This window comes from Podarcis raffonei, chromosome 1, assembly GCF_027172205.1.
Source record: "Podarcis raffonei isolate rPodRaf1 chromosome 1, rPodRaf1.pri, whole genome shotgun sequence".
Taxonomy (NCBI): domain Eukaryota; kingdom Metazoa; phylum Chordata; class Lepidosauria; order Squamata; family Lacertidae; genus Podarcis; species Podarcis raffonei.
In genome coordinates this window covers 81417877-81437290 of record NC_070602.1, presented here as the reverse complement: position 1 = coordinate 81437290, position 19414 = coordinate 81417877, and the positions used below count along the sequence as shown (strand labels likewise).

Here is a 19414-nt window from a genome sequence, read left to right as displayed (position 1 = left end):
ACGGGAGCGCACCCCGCCACGGGGATTCAAACCGCCGACCTTTCGATCGGCAAGCCCTAGGCGCTGAGGCTTTTACCCACAGTGCCACCCGCGTCCCGGTAAACAGGCAGATACTTGTGGTCAAAGGTAGGGCTTTACATTGTGCACTTTGAATTGTGCTTGGAAATGGGCTGGCAGTCAGGGAAGTTGTTTCAAAACTGGCAAGAGGGGCTTTCCAAGGCTACTCTTAGTTAATAGTCAAGCAGCTGTGTTCTGAGGTTTTTAGGAAGTCTTCAAAGGCAACTCCACATATAATGTGTTGCAATTATGTGCTTCTGGTAGCATGCTAAGATCTATTAGGGCACTTGAAGAGAATCTAAAGGTTCATGTTTCCGTGACTGGTGAAGTCATGGCATGCTGCTAGACTTCACCAGAAGTACATACAGTGGTACCTCTGGTTAAGAACTTAATTCGTTCCAGAGGTCCGTTCTTAACCTGAAACTGTTCTTAACCTGAAGCACCACTTTAGCTAATGGGGCCTTGCTCTGCCGGAGCACTATTTCTGTTTTCATCCTGAAGCAAAGTTCTTAACCCGAGGTACCATTTCTGGGTTAGCGGAGTCTGTAACCTGAGGCGTCTGTAACCTGAAGCGTCTGTAACCCGAGGTACCACTGTACTTCACCAGTGGTAGGCATGAAGTCTCAGCATATTGTTGTGGAGTGGTAATAGTCACTGTAAGCATCTGCTTTTTAATTTGAAGTGTGTGGGGACCAGCACTCTGCCCCCACCCCCAGGGTAAAGTACTCTCTGTATTCTTGGAGGTACTTTTCTTGATATAACATCATTTGACATCAATTTCTTTTAAGGGATCGTGGTGGCGAATGGGTGTGATTAAAGCAGGTCGGGTTAGCACAAAGCAAGCAGTACATGCAAGATCTCGCCACAATACTACTGCAGTTCATAAATGGTGCTGTGTGATGACAAGCATCATCCACACACAAACACATCAGAGGGCTGTGTAGTAATACACCGTGTAGTAGCACGGCTGTGAATCTACTCTAAGTAACAATCTAATCCTAGGCAGTGTTCATTGGACAATCCTGCAGTGTACAGGATTTTCTGTACAGTTATGGTGGCTGGTAGTCAGCAGAATACATGGAAATCCTGTAATTCTAAGGTTAGAATGTAACATAAGAAAACAAGGCTATTTTTGCCTTGTGTGAGTGTGTATGTTGGGCCATTTTGTTTTTTCCAGGGCCAGGCTGCCAATATGTACAACAAATGGTAGACTTGTTTTGCATCCTGGTTCTGCAGGAGGTGCTACATGATGCTTTGAGGAGATTTCAGAACCAATTGTGGCATGCTATTTGTACTTTGGGCTGGTTTCTGTGCAAGGAAATCGGACTCTTAGGATTAGTTGACACACTTACCTAAAATTTATTTTCCTGAACATTACGGAGCAATTTCTTTACAAGTCAGGTGTAAGTGTGTATATCACTCAATGCATATATAACAAGGAAAATAGAGGTGGTGGCCTATTATTTTTATAGTGGTTTTGTATGCAAAGTGCATTATAATTAAACATAACAACTCTTTGAGATAGCTGTTTGTTCTAGACCACCCAGCAGTCTTCAGTGACTTGAGCAGGACTTTGAAGTTTGGACACCCACTGTCAAGTTGTGTACTCAAATGACAAAAATGCAGATGACTACTGTTGGTAAGGCGGCTGTATCTGCTATCAGTTCTGAAATCAAAACTCTGGCTGATATGTGATTATTTGCTTGGCTTACAAATCCCTAACAGATGACCAACATGCATCCTGTTCTCAGCGGTTTCCTGAGTAGAAACTTCAAATTTAGTTCTTTGTAAAAGGGGTGGGCTGGCTCTCTGAGCATGTGACGGCCAGAGTTGGAATGAAACTTACTGCTCTGTGAACTGTATGATGAAATCGGCAGGCAGCCTTCTTCTGCTCTTCTCCCCTGCAAGGAGAGGAAGAAGGAGGGCAGCCGCGTCAGCACTTGTGCTTAGCTGAGTGTAGTGAGAGTAAAGTTCAGCAGAATTGTTTGTGAGGACAGAATGCAGCTGTGAAAAATGTGCTCAGAGCCTACATACCTTGACCTTGGATCCTTTGAGGAGTAGCAGTAGCCAGTGCCACGGGACTCATACCTCATGAGAACATCAGGCAATAAGTTGTTCCAGTTTTCTAGTCTTTTGCCACTGGTCATGTATTACCTTTCCACCTAGTTTCCTGTTGACATTGGTTTTAGCAAAAGCAGTTATTGCTTTGGGCTTGTTTGGATGTTATCCCTTTGAGGTATAAACTTCCTTGAAGATGTGGTTGTAACAGGTGTCTCCATTGCTTTTCAGACAGAAAAAAGGCCTTTCCCCGGTCTCAAATCAGCTTTCTGCTATCCTGTCTGAGGCCTCATACACACTTCCACTTGTTCTGTGCCTAGAAAGAACAGGTCTGAGTGGTTTTGCCTTTGCCCTGCCACTTTCCCCCAGATATCCTACTCTTTAGAGCTAAACAGGAGCAACCATCAATCCGGAGAGACCCAATAGACCTTTTTCTCTGATTCAGTGGTTTTCCCAGGTGAAAGCAGTGAAGCAAGTGGAAGCTGTATCTCCTTGAAAAATAAGGATACAAATCACATGATATGTTAGTTGTACCATGTTTGGTCCTTCCTGAAAGTGTGGCCTAGAACCTCAGCATAGACTAGTGGTTTGGGTTAACCACTTGAATCATAGAATTGTAGAGTTGGAAGCGACCCTTGAGCTCCATGTAAAGCTAATTGGGCCACCATACACAGTTACCTGGGGGTAAGCACCATTAAACTTCAGGGCTGTAATGCCTTAATATACCCCTTCTCTCATCTGCAAGGGATATGTAAGTTGTATCAGGGCTTCATATTTCCAGGATCAAGCTCCTCTGCACAATACATTAATGTGATACTTCCTATAACACTTACAGCATACAGTGGTACCTCGGGTTACAGACGCTTCAGGTTACAGAACCCAGAAATAGTACCTCTGGTTAAGAACTTTGCTTCAGGATGAGAACAGAAATTGTGGCGGCGGCAGGAGGCCCCATTAGCTAAAGTGGTACCTCAGGTTAAGAACAGACCTCCAGAACTAATTAAGTTCTTAACCTGAGATACCACTGTATTATGGAGCACTTCTGTGTAAGCCTGAAAACTGATTTCTGTTGGTGGACTTGACTGCTTTTGACAAAATGTTCTCAGTTCTTAATAGTATGGTGGAACAACTGATGTGGTGCAGCTATTTCTGCTGAGACTGGACATGAGACACAGGAAAGGAATCCCAGCACCACATCGGTGTGCAGTTTTTGAACTGTGCACTTTTATTTTAATTCCATGCCGTTTAGCTTAGTTTTATTTAAAAGACTTTTAACCCACCTTTCAAGGTGCAGTGGCCTCATGAGGTGGTGTGCAAGACTCTAAAACACCTTAAAATAGAATAGCTACAATTTCAACATTTAAACCACAAACTAAGATGAGAGCGCAAGAGAGAGAGCGCACACACACTGGCAGCATTTGCCGCCCCATATGCAGCACAATTCAATCCAACATAGAAAATAATTAAAATGCATTTATAGTTCTTCTTTTTTTAAGCAACAAAGCCCTATGGCCTATGTATTTCTCCAGGGAGGGAGTTCCAAAGCTGTGCAGCCACCACTGAGAGAGCCTCATTATCACTAATAGTAGCTCTCTCTGGTGTGGACTCGTTATATTAAACAAAATCATTACATCTGTATGGCAAGTGTGGCTAACCTGTGGCTTTCCAGAGGTTGCTAGACTCCAGTGTCCATAATCCCTGACCATTGGCCATACTGTCTGAGGCTGGTGGGAGCTGGAGTCCAGCAACTTCTGGAGGGGCTCAGATGTTTGCTGGGATAGCAGTGGATTGGAGGAAGAATTGGCCTATTGTGAAAATTGGGATTTAATGTTTACATTAGCTGCTTCAAGCTGTGGAGAGGCAGGTAAAATGGGTTAAATGAATTCTAGGAAGTTGGGACCGACATATAGCTGTATGTAAGGTATCTGCCAAGGCAACATGGCTTAGCTTGAAGGTTTGAGAACTACTCCCATAGCTGAGTACCCAGTCAGAATACTGCCGAAAGGCTTCTCCGGCAGATTGCGTGGCATCTCCTTTCCGCTTTGAAGGAGATCGTTTTTAGGCAGCACTGTATTATTTCTCCCTGCCTGCTGTAGGTTCTGCTGCTCAAGCAGAGGAATGTGTTGAGTTCAAGCTCCTGTATACACAGCAGTGGAGTTGGGTATTCCTTAGAGGTTCTGTGACAAGGGAGAAGACCAAGCAGAGGAAGATGATGTCGCATGAGAACCTTGCGTGTGAGGAGGCAGAGATAAAAAGAGCAGATGTCGCCAGAGCCCGTGTCTATCTCTAATTTCCATAACTCTGTAAATAGAGCAGAGAATACTGTTGAAGGCTGGGGAAAGGAATATTGTGCGGGTTCAATGAATGATTCCCGCCAGTTGCGCAATAGGGCTTCTCCTCCCCCTGCACACACCCCAAAATTGACTTTAGGGGAGTTGGGAGAAGCCCTGGTACAGCTCACAGGGGGAGGAGAGGGGGAATCATTCCACCTGGCAATGCTTGCTTGGCTGGGGGGGGGGCAGAAATCACCTTAACACAATGTTGAATTCCTCCCACTGAGTAGTACAGAATTCAAACTGAGCTGTGACTAGAGTTCCTGGGCCTCCCCCCCCCCCCCGCTTTGGCTTTTTGCATATTTATGACCCATAAGAAGCCCAGCACCCCACCTTTCACCAAGTCCTGTGAAGCACTACATCCCCAAATGAATCCAAGCCCAAGGCAGCATACATAAATAAAAAGGACGGACTCAAACTCACCCACTGCCATTTTGAGGAATTCCTCATTTTCACCAATGGTAGCAAATGTGATTTGTTTATATCTTTAAATTGCCTGTGGACATGTGAGTGCCTGCCAGAACATTCTGGGAGGTGTTTTCTGCTTCTTGGAATGTTACAATTCTGCAAGCAGCATTGTAATTCTTTTTCTACACCCCTAACTTTCTCCTTGTTCAGTCCATTGTGTTGCCAGTGGGAATGGTTATGTTCCTGAGGCAGCTCCCTTTGAGTCCATCCTAATTACTGGCAACATATACTAAAAGCACTGTTTTCTGACATCTCCTTTCAGTCATTTTCCTTATTCCATTCCATTGACTCTTCCAGATCCAAATGTATTTGCTAATTATCCCAAAGTGTGCTGATAATATTCTTCACTTCAGACGCAAAAATATGAGAAACAGTAATTTTACTGTTAAGGGGGACGCGGGTGGCGCTGTGGGTTAAACCACAGAGCCTAGGACTTGCCGATCGTCAGGTCGGCGGTTCGAATCCCCGCGGCGGGGTGCACTCCTGTTGCTCAGTCCCAGCGCCTGCCAACCTAGCAGTTCGAAAGCACCCCCGGGTGCAAGTAGATAAATAGGGACCGCTTACCAGTGGAAAGGTAAACGGCGTTCCGTGTGCTGCGCTGGCTCGCCAGATGCAGCTTGTCACGCTGGCCACGTGACCCGGAAGTGTCTGCGGACAGCGCTGGCTCCCGGCCTATAGAGTGAGATGAGCACACAACCCTAGAGTCTGTCAAGACTGGCCCGTACGGGCAGGGGTACCTTTACCTTTACCTTTAATTTTAAAACCCATCAGCCACAACCCTAAGTACGCTTACCGAAATAGGGCTGGGGAAAATGTGAAGAGAAGTATTGTTTAAGTATTTAGAAGTTCCTGTCTAGACTAGGTCTATGCGGTTCCCCCCACAAAGGCAGAAACATTACTTCACCTGCAAATGGAGGTTAAGGCTTAAACAACGAACTTGCAGGAAGTCCCACCTTGTGAGTTGCCTTGCTAGATGCTTTACAGAGCAAACAGGGGGAAAGTGCTCGCTTCCCCCTTGCTGTTTGCGCTTGGTGTGACCCAAACATGCAATTTAATCTAAGCAGCAAGCATAGCTGCTGAGTTTGTGCATCAATAAAAGTAAACTCTGTAATTTCCCTCAGAGGACTGCTTAATAAATAGTTAGAAAAAATGATTTATGAGAAACGTGAAGGCTACAATACCAATGCCTTTTGAAGGGCCTGCCACTGCTTTTCTTCACAGGGGTGTAGGAAGGGGGGCGGTGGGGGCAGATGCCCCGGGTGCCCTCACTGAGGGGGATGACATTCAACGCGCCGCCTGCCCGTGACTCCCAAGCCTACCCCGAGCCACTGGGGGAAGGGGGGAGCTGCGCCGCTTTGCCGGCGGCATTCCCCCCTTCTCTCTTCATTTTGACAGCTTGGGGGAGGCTTGGGAGTCGCAGGCGGGCCACACACCAAATGTCCACCATGGGCGGCTCGCTCCACCCACGGCTGCAGGGCGTGCGTGCCACTCCGGGCACCCGAGCGGCTATCTTGCGCCTGGGAGGGCACCCTCCACGCCACACCCCCCTCAGGAGCACACCTGCCCTGAGCAGTGCGGACATATGCTCCGCCACTGTTTCTTCATTACCCCATTTTTAAAAAGTCAAATAACCTAGTATATGTCCTGGATGCCAATGTAAGGAGTGGAATAGCCCTATGAATGCATCCTTTTCAAAAGCCTTATTGCCTTCAATTCATATTCTGCCGTCCAGCCTGTTGAAGTTCCTTGTTCAAGCATTGTGCATGAATCCTAAATATGACTGCTGCTGAATTCTCCTTTGACTCTCATGTGTTCCTAGCCAGTGGCAGGGCTGTGTAGTCTGTGCCATGGAGACTAACTTATATAACTGAAATATACAGTTTTGATATAGAAAAGCTTCTCTAAAAATCAGGTGCTGATGACTTACAATTTCTCATACTCTTCTTTTTCCTTCCCTACATTTAGCTCAGGGGTGGGGAAGTTTCTGACCTTGTGGGCTAGATCTTTTTCTCTCCCCATTGGTCAACTTTAACAGGTGGGCAGGACCACTCACCTGTCAATCATCTGATGTCCCAATGATGTGAGTTATCCTGTCCACCTGTCGAAGGTGGCTTGCTGGGGTGGCAGGAGTTAGCAACCAAGCAGGTTTGAACTCCTTGTTTCAGCTGATGTGCAGGCAATCCTACCTGCCCCACACCTGGCACCACTTACGCTGTCAGGCATGGGGCAGGTAGGCATGGTTTGGGGAAAACAGCCTCACAGGCCAGATTTAGCCCACAAGCTGGAGGTTCATCAACTCTGATTTAGATGATGCCAAAGAAGTGAACCCCTATTTTTGCTCCGAAATTAGTTGATGTCTTCATTTGTGCAGTTTCTTTTAGAAAAGTGGTATAAATAAAATAGATATTGCATATTGCAATTGCATGCTTGTCTTCGCAGAATTCTTCTTCTAAGATTGAACTGTCCAAATAATGTGGGGTGGGTATGTGTGTGTGCTGGAACTGTTATGGCTGTTGGGGAGGTTTGAAAGAAAGCAGGTGAAGAATAAGAGATAAGGGATTGGTGAGCTATAAAGATATGGGATAAAAATGAGATGAAAATTCATTTTTGTAAATTCTAATAATTTAATAGACTGTCTTGTTTAGGACAACTCATTGTTCTATTTTGCTAATTATCCTGTGGAGTTGTGATACACTTGGGTGTGGTTGCACTTTGTTCTTTTAAGGCTTATTGTCCCCCAAACCATAACATTATTTGATTTGATCAGTTTGATCAAGTGATTGCTGGATATTATAGTTACTGTTGCAGTTTGCTCACTCATTGTGGACCATGGTAGATTATGATCACTGTGTGGAAGCCTGCCCAAAAGTATTCTGGGTTAAAAAAAAATCTTGCCTTGTGCTGTGGTAACACTGAATGAACGAGGAAGGTAGCAGATATGTATTGCTAGGTTTGTTCATGCTTTGTGGCCTTAAAGGCACCTGTCCATTCATGATGGTGCTTTTTAGGGCTCCTGAACATGAGAGTATTTAGTAATGCTTTCCCTTCAACCTGCAGATTCAGTACAATAACACTGAAGTATAGTTTTTTTTATATATAAAATATTTATTGAGGTTTTACAAAACATATATCACATATAACAAAACGAAAACATCAACAACGAACAGAAATACACACTTAACAACAAAAAAAGAAAAGAAAAAAGAAAAATTCCACTTTTCACTGAAGTATAGTTTAACCTGAATTCAGTATCCACAATAGTTTGCTCTGAGATAGGCCTTCACTGTCTTCCTCTATTAATTTTGTTGTGATCTTACAGACTGCTGCTTTTAGGGAATCATTGATCCTAGCCTGAAGAAGCATATATTTATTCCGAGTGAACTCTGCTGAATTAATTGGCAATTACTTCCTGGAAAGTACCGTATGTTTAAGATAGCAAGTGAAATATCAAAGTAGTATGAAAATGGATAAGTTCTCCTCACCACACAAATTGACAGAGTTAGGTTTGAATAAGGGCACTTAATGTGCTTGTGTTCCCTTCCTTGTTGTTAAGTCTTAACATTGCATAGCACAAGGGTAGCCAACATGGTGGGTGCCCTTGTGGAATACAAAGTCCATCGGCCGCAGCCAGCATGTCTAGTGTCAGAGATGAGAGGAGTTGTAATCCAAACTACCTCTTGAGGGTCACAGGCTCCCCATTTCTGAGATAAGCCAGTGTCATTGTCCCCCTTATGGCTGATGAGGAACTGAGGTTGAGAAAGCATGGCTGCCACGTAGTGGGTCCATGGTAGAGGTAAGATTTGAACCAGGGTCTTCCTTATTCACAGCTCACAGATTAATTCTAACTATGTCTACTCAGAAGTAAATCCTATTTAGTTAAATAGGGCTTACTCTCAGGTTAATGGGGTTGAGATTGCAGACTCAGCCTCTTAGGCACTGTGCTGTATTGGCATTTAGTCATGTTCTTTAATCCCTTGAAATTTTGAAAACCTATATTTTACTCGCTTCATCTCCGCTCTTCAGAATCACTCCATTTGTTCACTGAAAACTGAAAGTCCCCTCCATATGTTTTAAAAGTTTGCCATGACGGAAGGTCATAAAAATGGCACTTCTTTAGAGCTAACCATTAAGGAAAGTGAGGCTGAATCTGTTTTTAGAGTGTGTGCGGTTTTTGTCTAACAGATGACAGTGCTTTATTTTTAAAAAGGGCCTCTTTTTGCAATTAACAGAAGGTGTTTGTTCAGCATGTGGTGTGTCATAAATCAAGTAAGACCTTTGGTCATCAATCACTGTTTTGTATTTATTTAAGGTAATTATATCCTACACTTCATAATATTTACCCCAGGCTGGTTTACAAACACCAGTAGGATCGGCAGCTTATATGATGGAGGGTGCTGAAATTTGTAAATATTTTCCTTCAGTCAGTGCGCGTTAATCACTAATGGGCCTTCCTTCTGACTACGTATATCCTTGAACTATATCCATCAAAGGGGAAACTTTGTACCCCTGAGGAAATAAGTAGCTGAATAGTCTTTTGCAGGTTCTCTTAGTGCCCTAACTTTTGTCTCACAAACAAACCTATACACACACACACACACACAGAGAGAGAGAGAGAGAGAGAGAGAGAGAGACTGACTGACTGACTGACTGTATAGGAAGTACCTCCTGATGAACTGTAGCCCAAGTATGGTATCTATTTGCAGTGCTAGGGCTGAGCCACACTGAGCAACTGCAACCTATCCCTTCCCCAACCTGGTGACCTCCATACATTTTGGACTACAACTACCTTCAGCCCCAGACAGAACATGCTGGAGCTGATTGTTAGTTGTCATCCATGACTTAGGGAACAAACCAGGCAGGGCAAGGCTGCCTTAGAGCAAAGGGAACTGGCTGTGATAGCAACACAGCTTATATTTGTGCCCCTGTAATGTTGCTAATTTTTACACCAAACCGTACCTGCTTGCTTTCACCACTTGGAGATGTTTGTTCTTAAAATTAATCCAGGTCAAACAGTCCAAATTCTGCCTGGAATGATGCAGAAATGTAAAAAGCTAAACTTGAAGTATATTTTGAGCTTATGCAGTATAACTAGTCTGAAAAGTTATGTATGCAATGGGTTTTATTTATATGAAGGTGTTGTTGTTTTTTTGGTATTTAAAAAATACTTTATATGACTTGCATACAAGCCAAAAAAAGATCAATTTCTGTTCTAATGCTTATTGCCTATTGAATTTTTATTGTTGTGACCTGCCCTCAGGTCATTTGATGATGAAGGCAGGATTTCAGCAATATAAATAATATTATTTTTTAGAAGACTCATAGTGGAACAAATTCCCTTCGTGATATTCAACTTAGGCCACAAGCTAAACCTACTTACCTGGGAATAAGATCCACTTAATTTAATCAGACTTACTTCTGACTGAATAGACATGGTTAATATTGTTCTGTAAGTCTTACTTGAGGTAGCCCCACTGAAGTCACCGGATTTCATTTCAGTGAGTCTGCTTTGAGTATGATTAAGCTAGATATCACCCATTTTTTTATTTTTTACAGGGCCCCCCAGTTGCAAAGTGCCTTCCTACCAGCCTTCATTTAGTTACTGCCCCACCCCAAATGTCCCCCCTCTCTGCCATCCACCCGTTCCATGTTTGCTGCTCTGACTGTTCGCTGTCATCCCACACCCCCTCAAGATGCATTGGACTGAAGAACAGAGGGTTTTTGTGGAGCATGCTGTGAGGGTGTAATGCAATTAAACAAGGATGCTAGCCATCTGTCCTGGTTTTCATCAGGCTGAGGAATGAATCATGTGTTCCTGTAGAGGCAGAGTTGGGGCACACACATCTTTGGCCCTCCATGCCTAGGCAAGGAGAAGTGCTGTTGTCTGCATGTGGGATGTTACATGCATGTTACCCTTTAACTTAGAGGGAGGTGAATTGGAAGCAAAAAAATGCATGACAAGAAGGTACGACCAGTGCTTTTTTTCTAGTAGGACGCAGGGGTACGCATACCCCTAAACATTTTGTGAATCTAAGTTTGGCCTCATTGAGGGTCAGTATTTCAATATGAGTAGGAAAATGAGAGCACCCCTAAACATTTTTTTAAGGGGGGGAAGCACTGGGTACGACACAGAGACCTTCTGAGTGCACAGTCGAGTAAATTTGCTGCTGAAGAAGGAAAGGGAACGGTGCAAGTGTAAGCAATTTCTGATTGCCTGGAAGTGATGGAGTGCATCACAAGGAAGGCTGGAATGTGGGGAACGTCTGCAGGGGGGGGGACGTGTCTCTGTGCATGCAGATCAGACTGTCTCCGTGTGTGAGAGCAGAACGCCCCCGCCCTTCTGCAAGCAGCAATCCGTTAATACCTCTTGCGGTGTGTGTGTTCAGGACCAGATGTGAGATTAGATGCACTCCTTGTGAATGCAGATGGCTCAGTCACCTTTCCACTAACATAACCTCTGACCTCCATTTTGTGAGACTGAAGAGCACTTAACTGTAGTGGCTTTAGTTACTGAGCCAAGTAGCAGCACCTTGGAGGGACTGTCTGTGCTACTTAGAGAACCAAAGTCCGCTTTTTGCTGCCTGAACCACGAGACTTTTCTCTCTGAAGAAGCTGTAGAAAGGAGACGTTGTGCTTGCTTATCCTCTGGTGTGTAACATTTCCTGCTAAACTGCCCATAAATGGTCTTTCGGGGTAATAGTCTCCATTGTAAGGAAGTCTTTTTGCTGTCTCCTATTGTTTCTAAATTATTGTACATTGTGTCTTTAATAGTGTAAGCCATCTCGGAAGTGTTTTTTTTTTTATTGATGGGCGGAAGCTATATAAATGTAGTCAATAAACAGCAGTGATACTGGCTGTGGGAAGCCGTAAGCTGTGAGAGCATTTCATTTTAATTCTATTTATCTAACTGAAAGCATTTCTAAACTGCTGAATGTTTTAAGATCTCTTCACAAAAATGCCATATAAAAACAGAAATTTGGTAATAACAGGGTCTGGTGAAACCTAGACAAAAATATGTCTTTACAAGACATCTGAAACAACTGATGGATGATGTGTCATGTATGGAAGACGGAAGGACATTCCAGAGGCAATGCTTTGTTTGTTTTTGGTTCACTGCCCTGCAATATTCTGTAGGGTGTGATTCTGTGAGTAAAATTTCCTCAGATGATCTTACAGCACATGATATAGGGGGAAGCAGTCTTTCAAGTAACCTGGTCCTTAAGTCATTCAGGGCTTTGTATCTTAGCAACAAGACCTTGAACATGACCTGATAGCTAATTGACAGCCAATGAAGCTGCCTCAGAACAGGTGTACTATGTGTATCTCCAGGTATCCTACTCAACAGCCTGGGGCAGCATTATGTGGAGGAAGCCCCACATAAAGCATATTACAGTCGATGAGTTGTGAGGAACTCATGACTCATGGTGGTCACAGGAAATGGCATAGTTGGTGCACCAAAATCAGTTGACAGTAGGTGCTCACTGAAGTTGCTTGGGCCTACAGTAACAAAGGCGGTTCTAGAGTCGCCCCCCCAAAAAACAACAACAACAACAACAGTGTGCCTATTTTCTCAGAGGGAGTGCAACTCTGTCCATAACTGATAAAACTCCCCAGTCCTGTATCTGGGAACAAATTGTTTCATCTTCCCTCAACATTTCTCATGATGATTTGCCTGAGTCTTTGCCTGAATTTTTCTTTTACTAAGGAAGCGAATTTCGGTGGCAGCTCTCATTTGATTTTTTACTGTTGAATCTTGTTTTAGCAGGTGCAGAGGGTAGCTTGAGGGGGGTGCAAGTGAAAGATGGAAATTGTCTAATTCTAGGTCACTGGCTCCAATCCAGCTTCAGATTCAGAACTGAAATTGCTTGCATCCAATAAATTACAGCTGGGAACTGTTTCCTCCCCTTCTTCACTCGCAGTGTTCTTTTCTGCAGGGCTCGGACCTTCTGTACATTTCTCTGCTCAAGCTGCTTCACACACAGTGCTTTTTTCTGTTTAGAGTCAAGAAAAAATGTGTACACGATCATATATTAAAAGCCTGTCCCTGGCTGTTTTGTCACAAATACATGCGTTTGGAAGCTATTCTATTAACTTGAAAATAAATTCATGGAGAAAGCTCATCCGCATTCTCTGTCCAGCTCAATTTGACCTGTGGAAGATATAGAAAGGAAAAACTGAGAATGCTGGAAGAAGCATTCTTCTTTTGAATTGATATTTCTCTGACTGCATAGCAGTAGCATATTCCATTGCTCCATACCAGCCTTCCTCAAGCTGTCTTCCTTCCAGATGTTTTGTACTATATCTTCCCCACTGACCATGCTGGGAGCTGTGATCCAAAATATCTGGAGGGACAGAAGGTTGGAGAAGGCTCCTCAGTACCCTTGGACAACTTTTGGGCAAACATAGATTTTTTGCTCGTTTCTGCTTGTTTCTCTATTGCTCCTGTCCAAGTTTGGGTCACACAGAATAGATGTAGATGTTGTTGGGCAGCAAGACAATGTGTTTTATTGATTTCTCCCTGCTCTTCTAACCGCAGATAACTGAAGTGGCTCACAAAGTGTTAAAACAACAGTAAATAAATCTGCAATAAAAGTTTTTGGTTTTGTTTTTATTACGTAGTTTGAGTTCTCATTTTGTATTTTTATGTTGCGAACTGCCCTGTAATCTTCGGGTGAAGGGTGGTAAGCAAATTTAATAAATAGTAATGATAATGACAATCAACTCAGGCATTCTAGACTTTTACTGAAGGGCAATATGGACATACCTGTAATTCATTCTTGAGTCTTTGCTCCAGCTCGACCTGTCAAACCTATGTTATATGTTATGGCTTGTTGTGGCTGGATCCCATGCTACTCCAGAATGCTTGAATAGCAGGGAGGGTGGGAGGTGTGTGGCTCACATGGGAAGCTCCCATATTAGCTAGCCGCAAAGGCACCTGTAGAGGTATGGAGTCCAGGCAACCAACCATTTTGCATCAGTAACAATAAGAATTTGCTCATTGCTAGAGTAGATGTATGGTAGGTAAAGGGACCCCTGACTGTTAGGTCCAATCGCAGACGACTCTGGGGTTGCGGTGCTCATCTTGCTTTACTGGCCGAGGGAGCCGGTGTACGGCTTCTGGGTCATGTGGCCAGCATGACTAAGCCACTTTCTGGCAAACCAGAGCAGTGCATGGAAACAGTGTTTACCTTCCCACTGGAGTGGTACCTATTTATCTACTTGCACTTTGACGTGCTTTCAAACTGCTAGGTTGGCAGGAGCAGGGACCGAGCAACGGGAGCTCACCCCGTCACAGGGATTCGAACCGCGACCTTCTGATCGGCAAGCCCTAGGCTCTGTGGTTTAACCCACAGCGCCACCCACGTCCCTCTTAGATGTATGGTATACAGCTTTTTTTAGACAGCAATTTTTATTATATAGTCACAGACCCAATATTTCATTAAGAAGCTGTGTCTGACCTGTACCTTGTATTTTCTTCCAAGTTTTGATCAACTCACGTTCTACAAGAAGCCTATATTTCCTTCTCATGGCTCACATGGTCTATGGCAACAGTCCTCACAGCCATCCAAGTCAACCATCTGTAATAATTTATTAGAATCTTAAAAGCCATTGTGTGCTTCACAACTGACAGCCTCTAAGGTTACTGAATCTGTCACTCGATCTTCCGGTCTTTTTAAGGATTTTTTGTTTTCATTTTCTCCTCATGATCTTGGGAGTAGCTGGAACATTGAGATAAGATGACTGCTCTTCCTCAGTTTTGTAAATACAGTAAGCCCGCTATTTAAGTAAATTAACTTGTGCACATTCAGCTTTATGTGCTTGGCAATTTAAAATAAAAATAAAAGGGGGTGGGCATCCGGGAAAGAAGACTGGCAATCCCACCCACCATTGAACCCAATGTGTTTTGACTATACACAATTTTGGCTTTAGGTGCTATCCCCAGAACCTAACTCCCATGTAAGTTGCAGGTTTAGTGTACTGTATATATTTACCTCAAATACAAAGCATGTAAATCTCTCCCCATACCTGGAACAAAGAATGCAATACCATAATCAAAGAAGCTTATATTTTGGGTATCTCTGAAAGCCGGATTCTGGAAACTCTGTGATAACTTTGTGCTTGCCACCCAAATCAATGGTACCCAATCTTTTCTCCTCCCTTTAGCTTTTATTCTCTGCACTCTGTTCTCTTGCCTCTCCATCTGAGACTGTGATGCACAACCAATATCAGTGCTATGTCCTGCCCTTGAAAGGCCTTGGCCTTGACTGTGCAGCATGACTTCTAGTCAGTCAGCTTTACTGTATGCAGTTTGTTGACCTTAGGGCCTGGTTATCCTTTTGTCACCTTTCCACCCAAGGCAGAACGAGTCCCTAAGAGGGTGTGGTTTGTAGAGGGTGTAGTTTGTTTGGTTTTTGTTGCTCAGCAAGTAATGACGAATGATGTGCTATTTTTAAGAGCAGGCGTTGGAAGCCTGGAGTCAATATTGTAGAGGTGCATAGTTAAATAAAGACAGACATTTCATTTCAGGAAGAGCAAAGCAGACTAAGGAGCAGAGGGAGGGGGACCCAGCTTTGGGGGAGAGGCTAAAGACCCTTGATTCCCTTTCTGCTTAATCTGCACAAAGGAAAAATATCTCCAGCTCTTCACTAGTTTGGAGAAGGCTACCAGCATTAGGTGTGGTCTGCCTCCATACCTTTTCTTGGGCCTTTTCTTGTAATGGAATAGAACCACCCTCTTCTTCCACGTCCTGGTATTTCCCTTGCTGTTGCAGTTTCTGTGCGTAGGAAAAATGGACACAAACCACAGAACATACAGTGGAAGCAGCTATCTGTAGCCTTTGACCAGGTGGAGATCCTGCTCTTGCTATTACTGTAGATCTACCTTCCCTAGATTTCTGACAGTTGGTGATGGTGGCGGCAAGGCTGGACTTCATGAGCTTAGGATACAGGAGGCAAATCCTTCTGCATTTGCACCATTTTTTAAAGTGATCAAGTGGTTTGTGGTGGTTGGTTTCCATCCCAAGGTTTGACGTGGTCTCACTTTTCATGTGTTTCAGTGGCTTACAGGGATTTATACAGTCGTACCTTGGCTCCCAAACGCCTTGGGAGTTGAACATTCCAGCTCCTGAATGATCGAAAACCAGAAGTGAGTGTTCAGGTTTTCGAACGTTCTTTTGGAAGCCAAATGTTCAGTGCGGTTTCCGTGGCTTCCGATTGGCTGCAGGAAGCTCCTGCAGCCAATCGGAAGCTGTGCCTTGGAAGTCGAATGTTTTGGAAGCTGAACGAACTTTCGGAATGGATTCCGTTTGGCTTCCAAGGTACCTCTATTAGGGTTGCTGTATTTCAAAAGGATTTTACGCAAAGTTGTTGAGCTTTTTTGAAAAGCAAAAAAGGAGGATTTTATGATCTATTTTTAAGGAAACAACACTACCAACATGAGTTGCCATACATCCAGATTTCCCTGGACATTTAAGCAATTTCCGCAAGGACACAATTTCCGATGGCCGAATCCCAGCTATGTGCCGTATAGCAACCCTAATTTATATTATTGATAGTGTGTGAGGATTTTTTCTTCTTAATGTTCTATTTATTATTCTGAGATGTTGTTTACATAATGGTATCTGGAGTAATCTTTGTAACTTAAAGACAATTCAGAATGATTTTTGCCAATTGAAAAGAGAAAAGATGCAACTCCAGCCTATAATATTAAGATGTTTCCTTTACCACCAAGCTAGACTAAGGAGGTTGGACTTGGTGTAAAATATGGTTGTGTGGTTCTTCTCCTTTAATTCTTGCCATCTTGTCCCTTTACAGAAACAGGACCAGGATGATGCCGATGATGACCTGGAAATCGCTATTGACAACACAGCTTTCATGGATGAATTCTTTGCAGAGGTAAGGAGAGTCCGGGAGAGAGAAAATGTAGACCTGAAATTAAAACTAAGTCCAAGAATCAGGGCACATGGATAGGCTGGGTTATCACGAGGTTTGGTTTATTTGTTTCCCTTGTGACAAGTACTCACTTTCTCAGGAAGCGGGTACAGGCAGAAGCTAGAACATACTTTGCGTGCATAATGGTGTTCTGAAAGTGCCAAGTGAAGTTTTCTCCTCATCATTATTTGACTTTCCTATCTCATATTCAACAGTGCTTAGCGGTGCTGTCTCCTCTGGAGCCTTAACAGTTTGCATTTCCTCCATGTGGAGTAGTAGTCAAATGACATACAATTACATAGATAGGAAAGTACCATACATTGACAGCATCCAAAGCTGTGATGGCTGCATCTGTTCCTAAATATGATTGTATGACCTGGAGAGGGGAACAGTTAAAATGAGGTATGTGTAAATGAGCTTGGTGTTGACTCTGTGGGGATTAGGCTCTTGATTTCCCCACACCTACCCTCTCAGCGGTGTCAGTGTAGTGGTAAGATTCCTCTTCATTTTGTTTCCATAACTTTGCAGATTGAAGAAACCCGGCAGAATATTGACAAAATTTCCGAAAATGTAGAAGAGGCAAAAAAGCTGTATAGCATCATCCTGTCAGCCCCAATCCCTGAACCAAGTGAGTAAGACACAAACCCCCTTGAGAGAAATTTTTGGCAATGATTCTTATGGACTTTCCCCTACTCTGAGAACACAGAACCAAACCTGCTAAACCCTTCTTGTCTCCCTGCCTCTTGATATACTGTGTAAGAGAGTGAGGGGCTAAAACTTGGAAGTAAACAGCCTGAAGAGTCTTCCTCTGCTCTCCTCTCAGGTTTCAGAAGGCTGTGGACAAAGTTCCCTCTTGTGCAGGCCCTCCTCCAGTTTAATTTCCCACAATACCCCAAAGTGATACTATGATAGGGGCATTGTGAGAAATTAAATGGCCACCTCCCATTGATGCCACCAGGTAAATGTTGGGAGCCAAATTGTTGGTGGGCCCTGCGGTCCCAGCAGCTCTCAAGTGCCAACCTTGTCTCTTTCCCCTGCTCTCTCGTGACTTCAAAACTGGATTCTTTCCAAGAGGATGTTTGCTGCTGTTCTCATGCTGCTCAGCGCTGATGTCTATTCTTGTGTTCTGCAGAGACTAAGGACGACCTGGAGCAGCTCACAGCAGATATCAAGAAAATGGCTAACAGTGTCCGAAACAAACTTAAGAGTAAGTAACATGTCCCTCAGTCAGACTGGTCTTGGAAGTTCTGATTTATATTGCTCAGCTCTCATTTAGGGAATGCCTAAAGCAGGGGTGGGCAACCGAATCTGGCTCCCCAGGTCACCTTCTACTCATCAACTGTTCAGTACAGAGCAGATGAGAGGAGAAAGGGCTTTGTTGTACAAAGTGTGCAGTTGCAACTCTGATCTCTGCAAAGAGATCAAGCAGAAGAGAAAATGTCTCAGAAGAGATGTAGACTTACGTTCCTTGAAAATATGCAAGAAGTCAGTCAAGAATTCTGCAATTGTGTGCATGCAGTTTTTGGAATGCAATTGCCTTTTGAAGTTTGAGGTCTTGAATTGCTGTAAGTTAGGGGCTTCAACCTAGCTGTGTTTTGATGTCATTTGCATTCTTCCGTGGGGATTAATGACTTTTTTGCCTTTTGAAAAGTTAGGACAGAGAAATGTATTGGAGAGGGTTTTAGTTTTTTTATAATCTTTGTTTAAAAATAAAATCATTGGAGAAAATGGAAGTTTAAATAGAATAGGTGTGGGAGCCTGTGTGAGAGAGACATTTTGTGTGGGTCTGGCCTTGCCCACTTTGGAGTTTGCTCCACCCACTACTGGAAAAAGATTCCCACCTAGCATAAAGTGTAAGCAATATTCTAGCGTCTCTCTCTTCTGTAGCTGCAGGCTGAGCACCCTGGCCCAGTCTTCTTGTTGCCACCCTCTCCATGTTCCTCTCTCATCACCAAAGTAATTAAATTATGCAGACTCTTAAGAAAAGGACTTGTTCCTACAAACTATGGCAATATGCTAGTACACACACTAATGTAGAAGGAGGGAGGGAGAATGGTCAGAGGCACCAGCTTCTCCAGAGGACAGCGGGTGGGTGACATGATGCTGTACAACATCCTCTGAAAATGCCTCGGCCCCTAGAAGTTGGCACCTATGAGAGTGGTATAGGCGTTTGCCTAGGTAAAGGGACTAAGGCTTCTTCACTGTGCAGGATAGAACCAGAGCATCTTTCCATCAACTCCTTTCCCTGCATTCACAGGTATGGAGAGGAATATTGAACAGGATGAGGTTCGATCCTCAGCTGACCTGCGGATACGGAAGTCCCAGGTAAGCAGAGCTCTCTGGCAATTCCATACTGTTGGATGCCTTTGCCCGCTGCTAGCCAGTGGTCAGAAAAGAAGGGAGAAAAACTTTTCTGAAAGCAACAAGAGGCTAACTGCTGTGGGAGGTGGGGAAAGCGGGGAATAATCGGGAACTCAAATCCTCTTGGGAGCCACATTCTCAGGCCTGCATCTGAATCCCAGTTGTGTGGGAACTAGCTGTAGTTCTTCCCAAGCCCAATTTAAAGTAGTG

General features: G+C 43.9%; 1 protein-coding gene across 1 annotated transcript in view; it reads left to right on the top strand.

Moving 5' to 3' along the window:
• The window catches only part of STX3 (syntaxin 3), a 41032-nt gene that overhangs the window by 9754 nt on the left and 11864 nt on the right, over positions 1–19414 (top strand). The window contains 4 exon segments of the mRNA XM_053397800.1: positions 16727–16807; positions 17372–17471; positions 17976–18050; positions 19101–19168. Coding sequence (XP_053253775.1) covers positions 16727–16807; positions 17372–17471; positions 17976–18050; positions 19101–19168 — 324 coding nt within the window.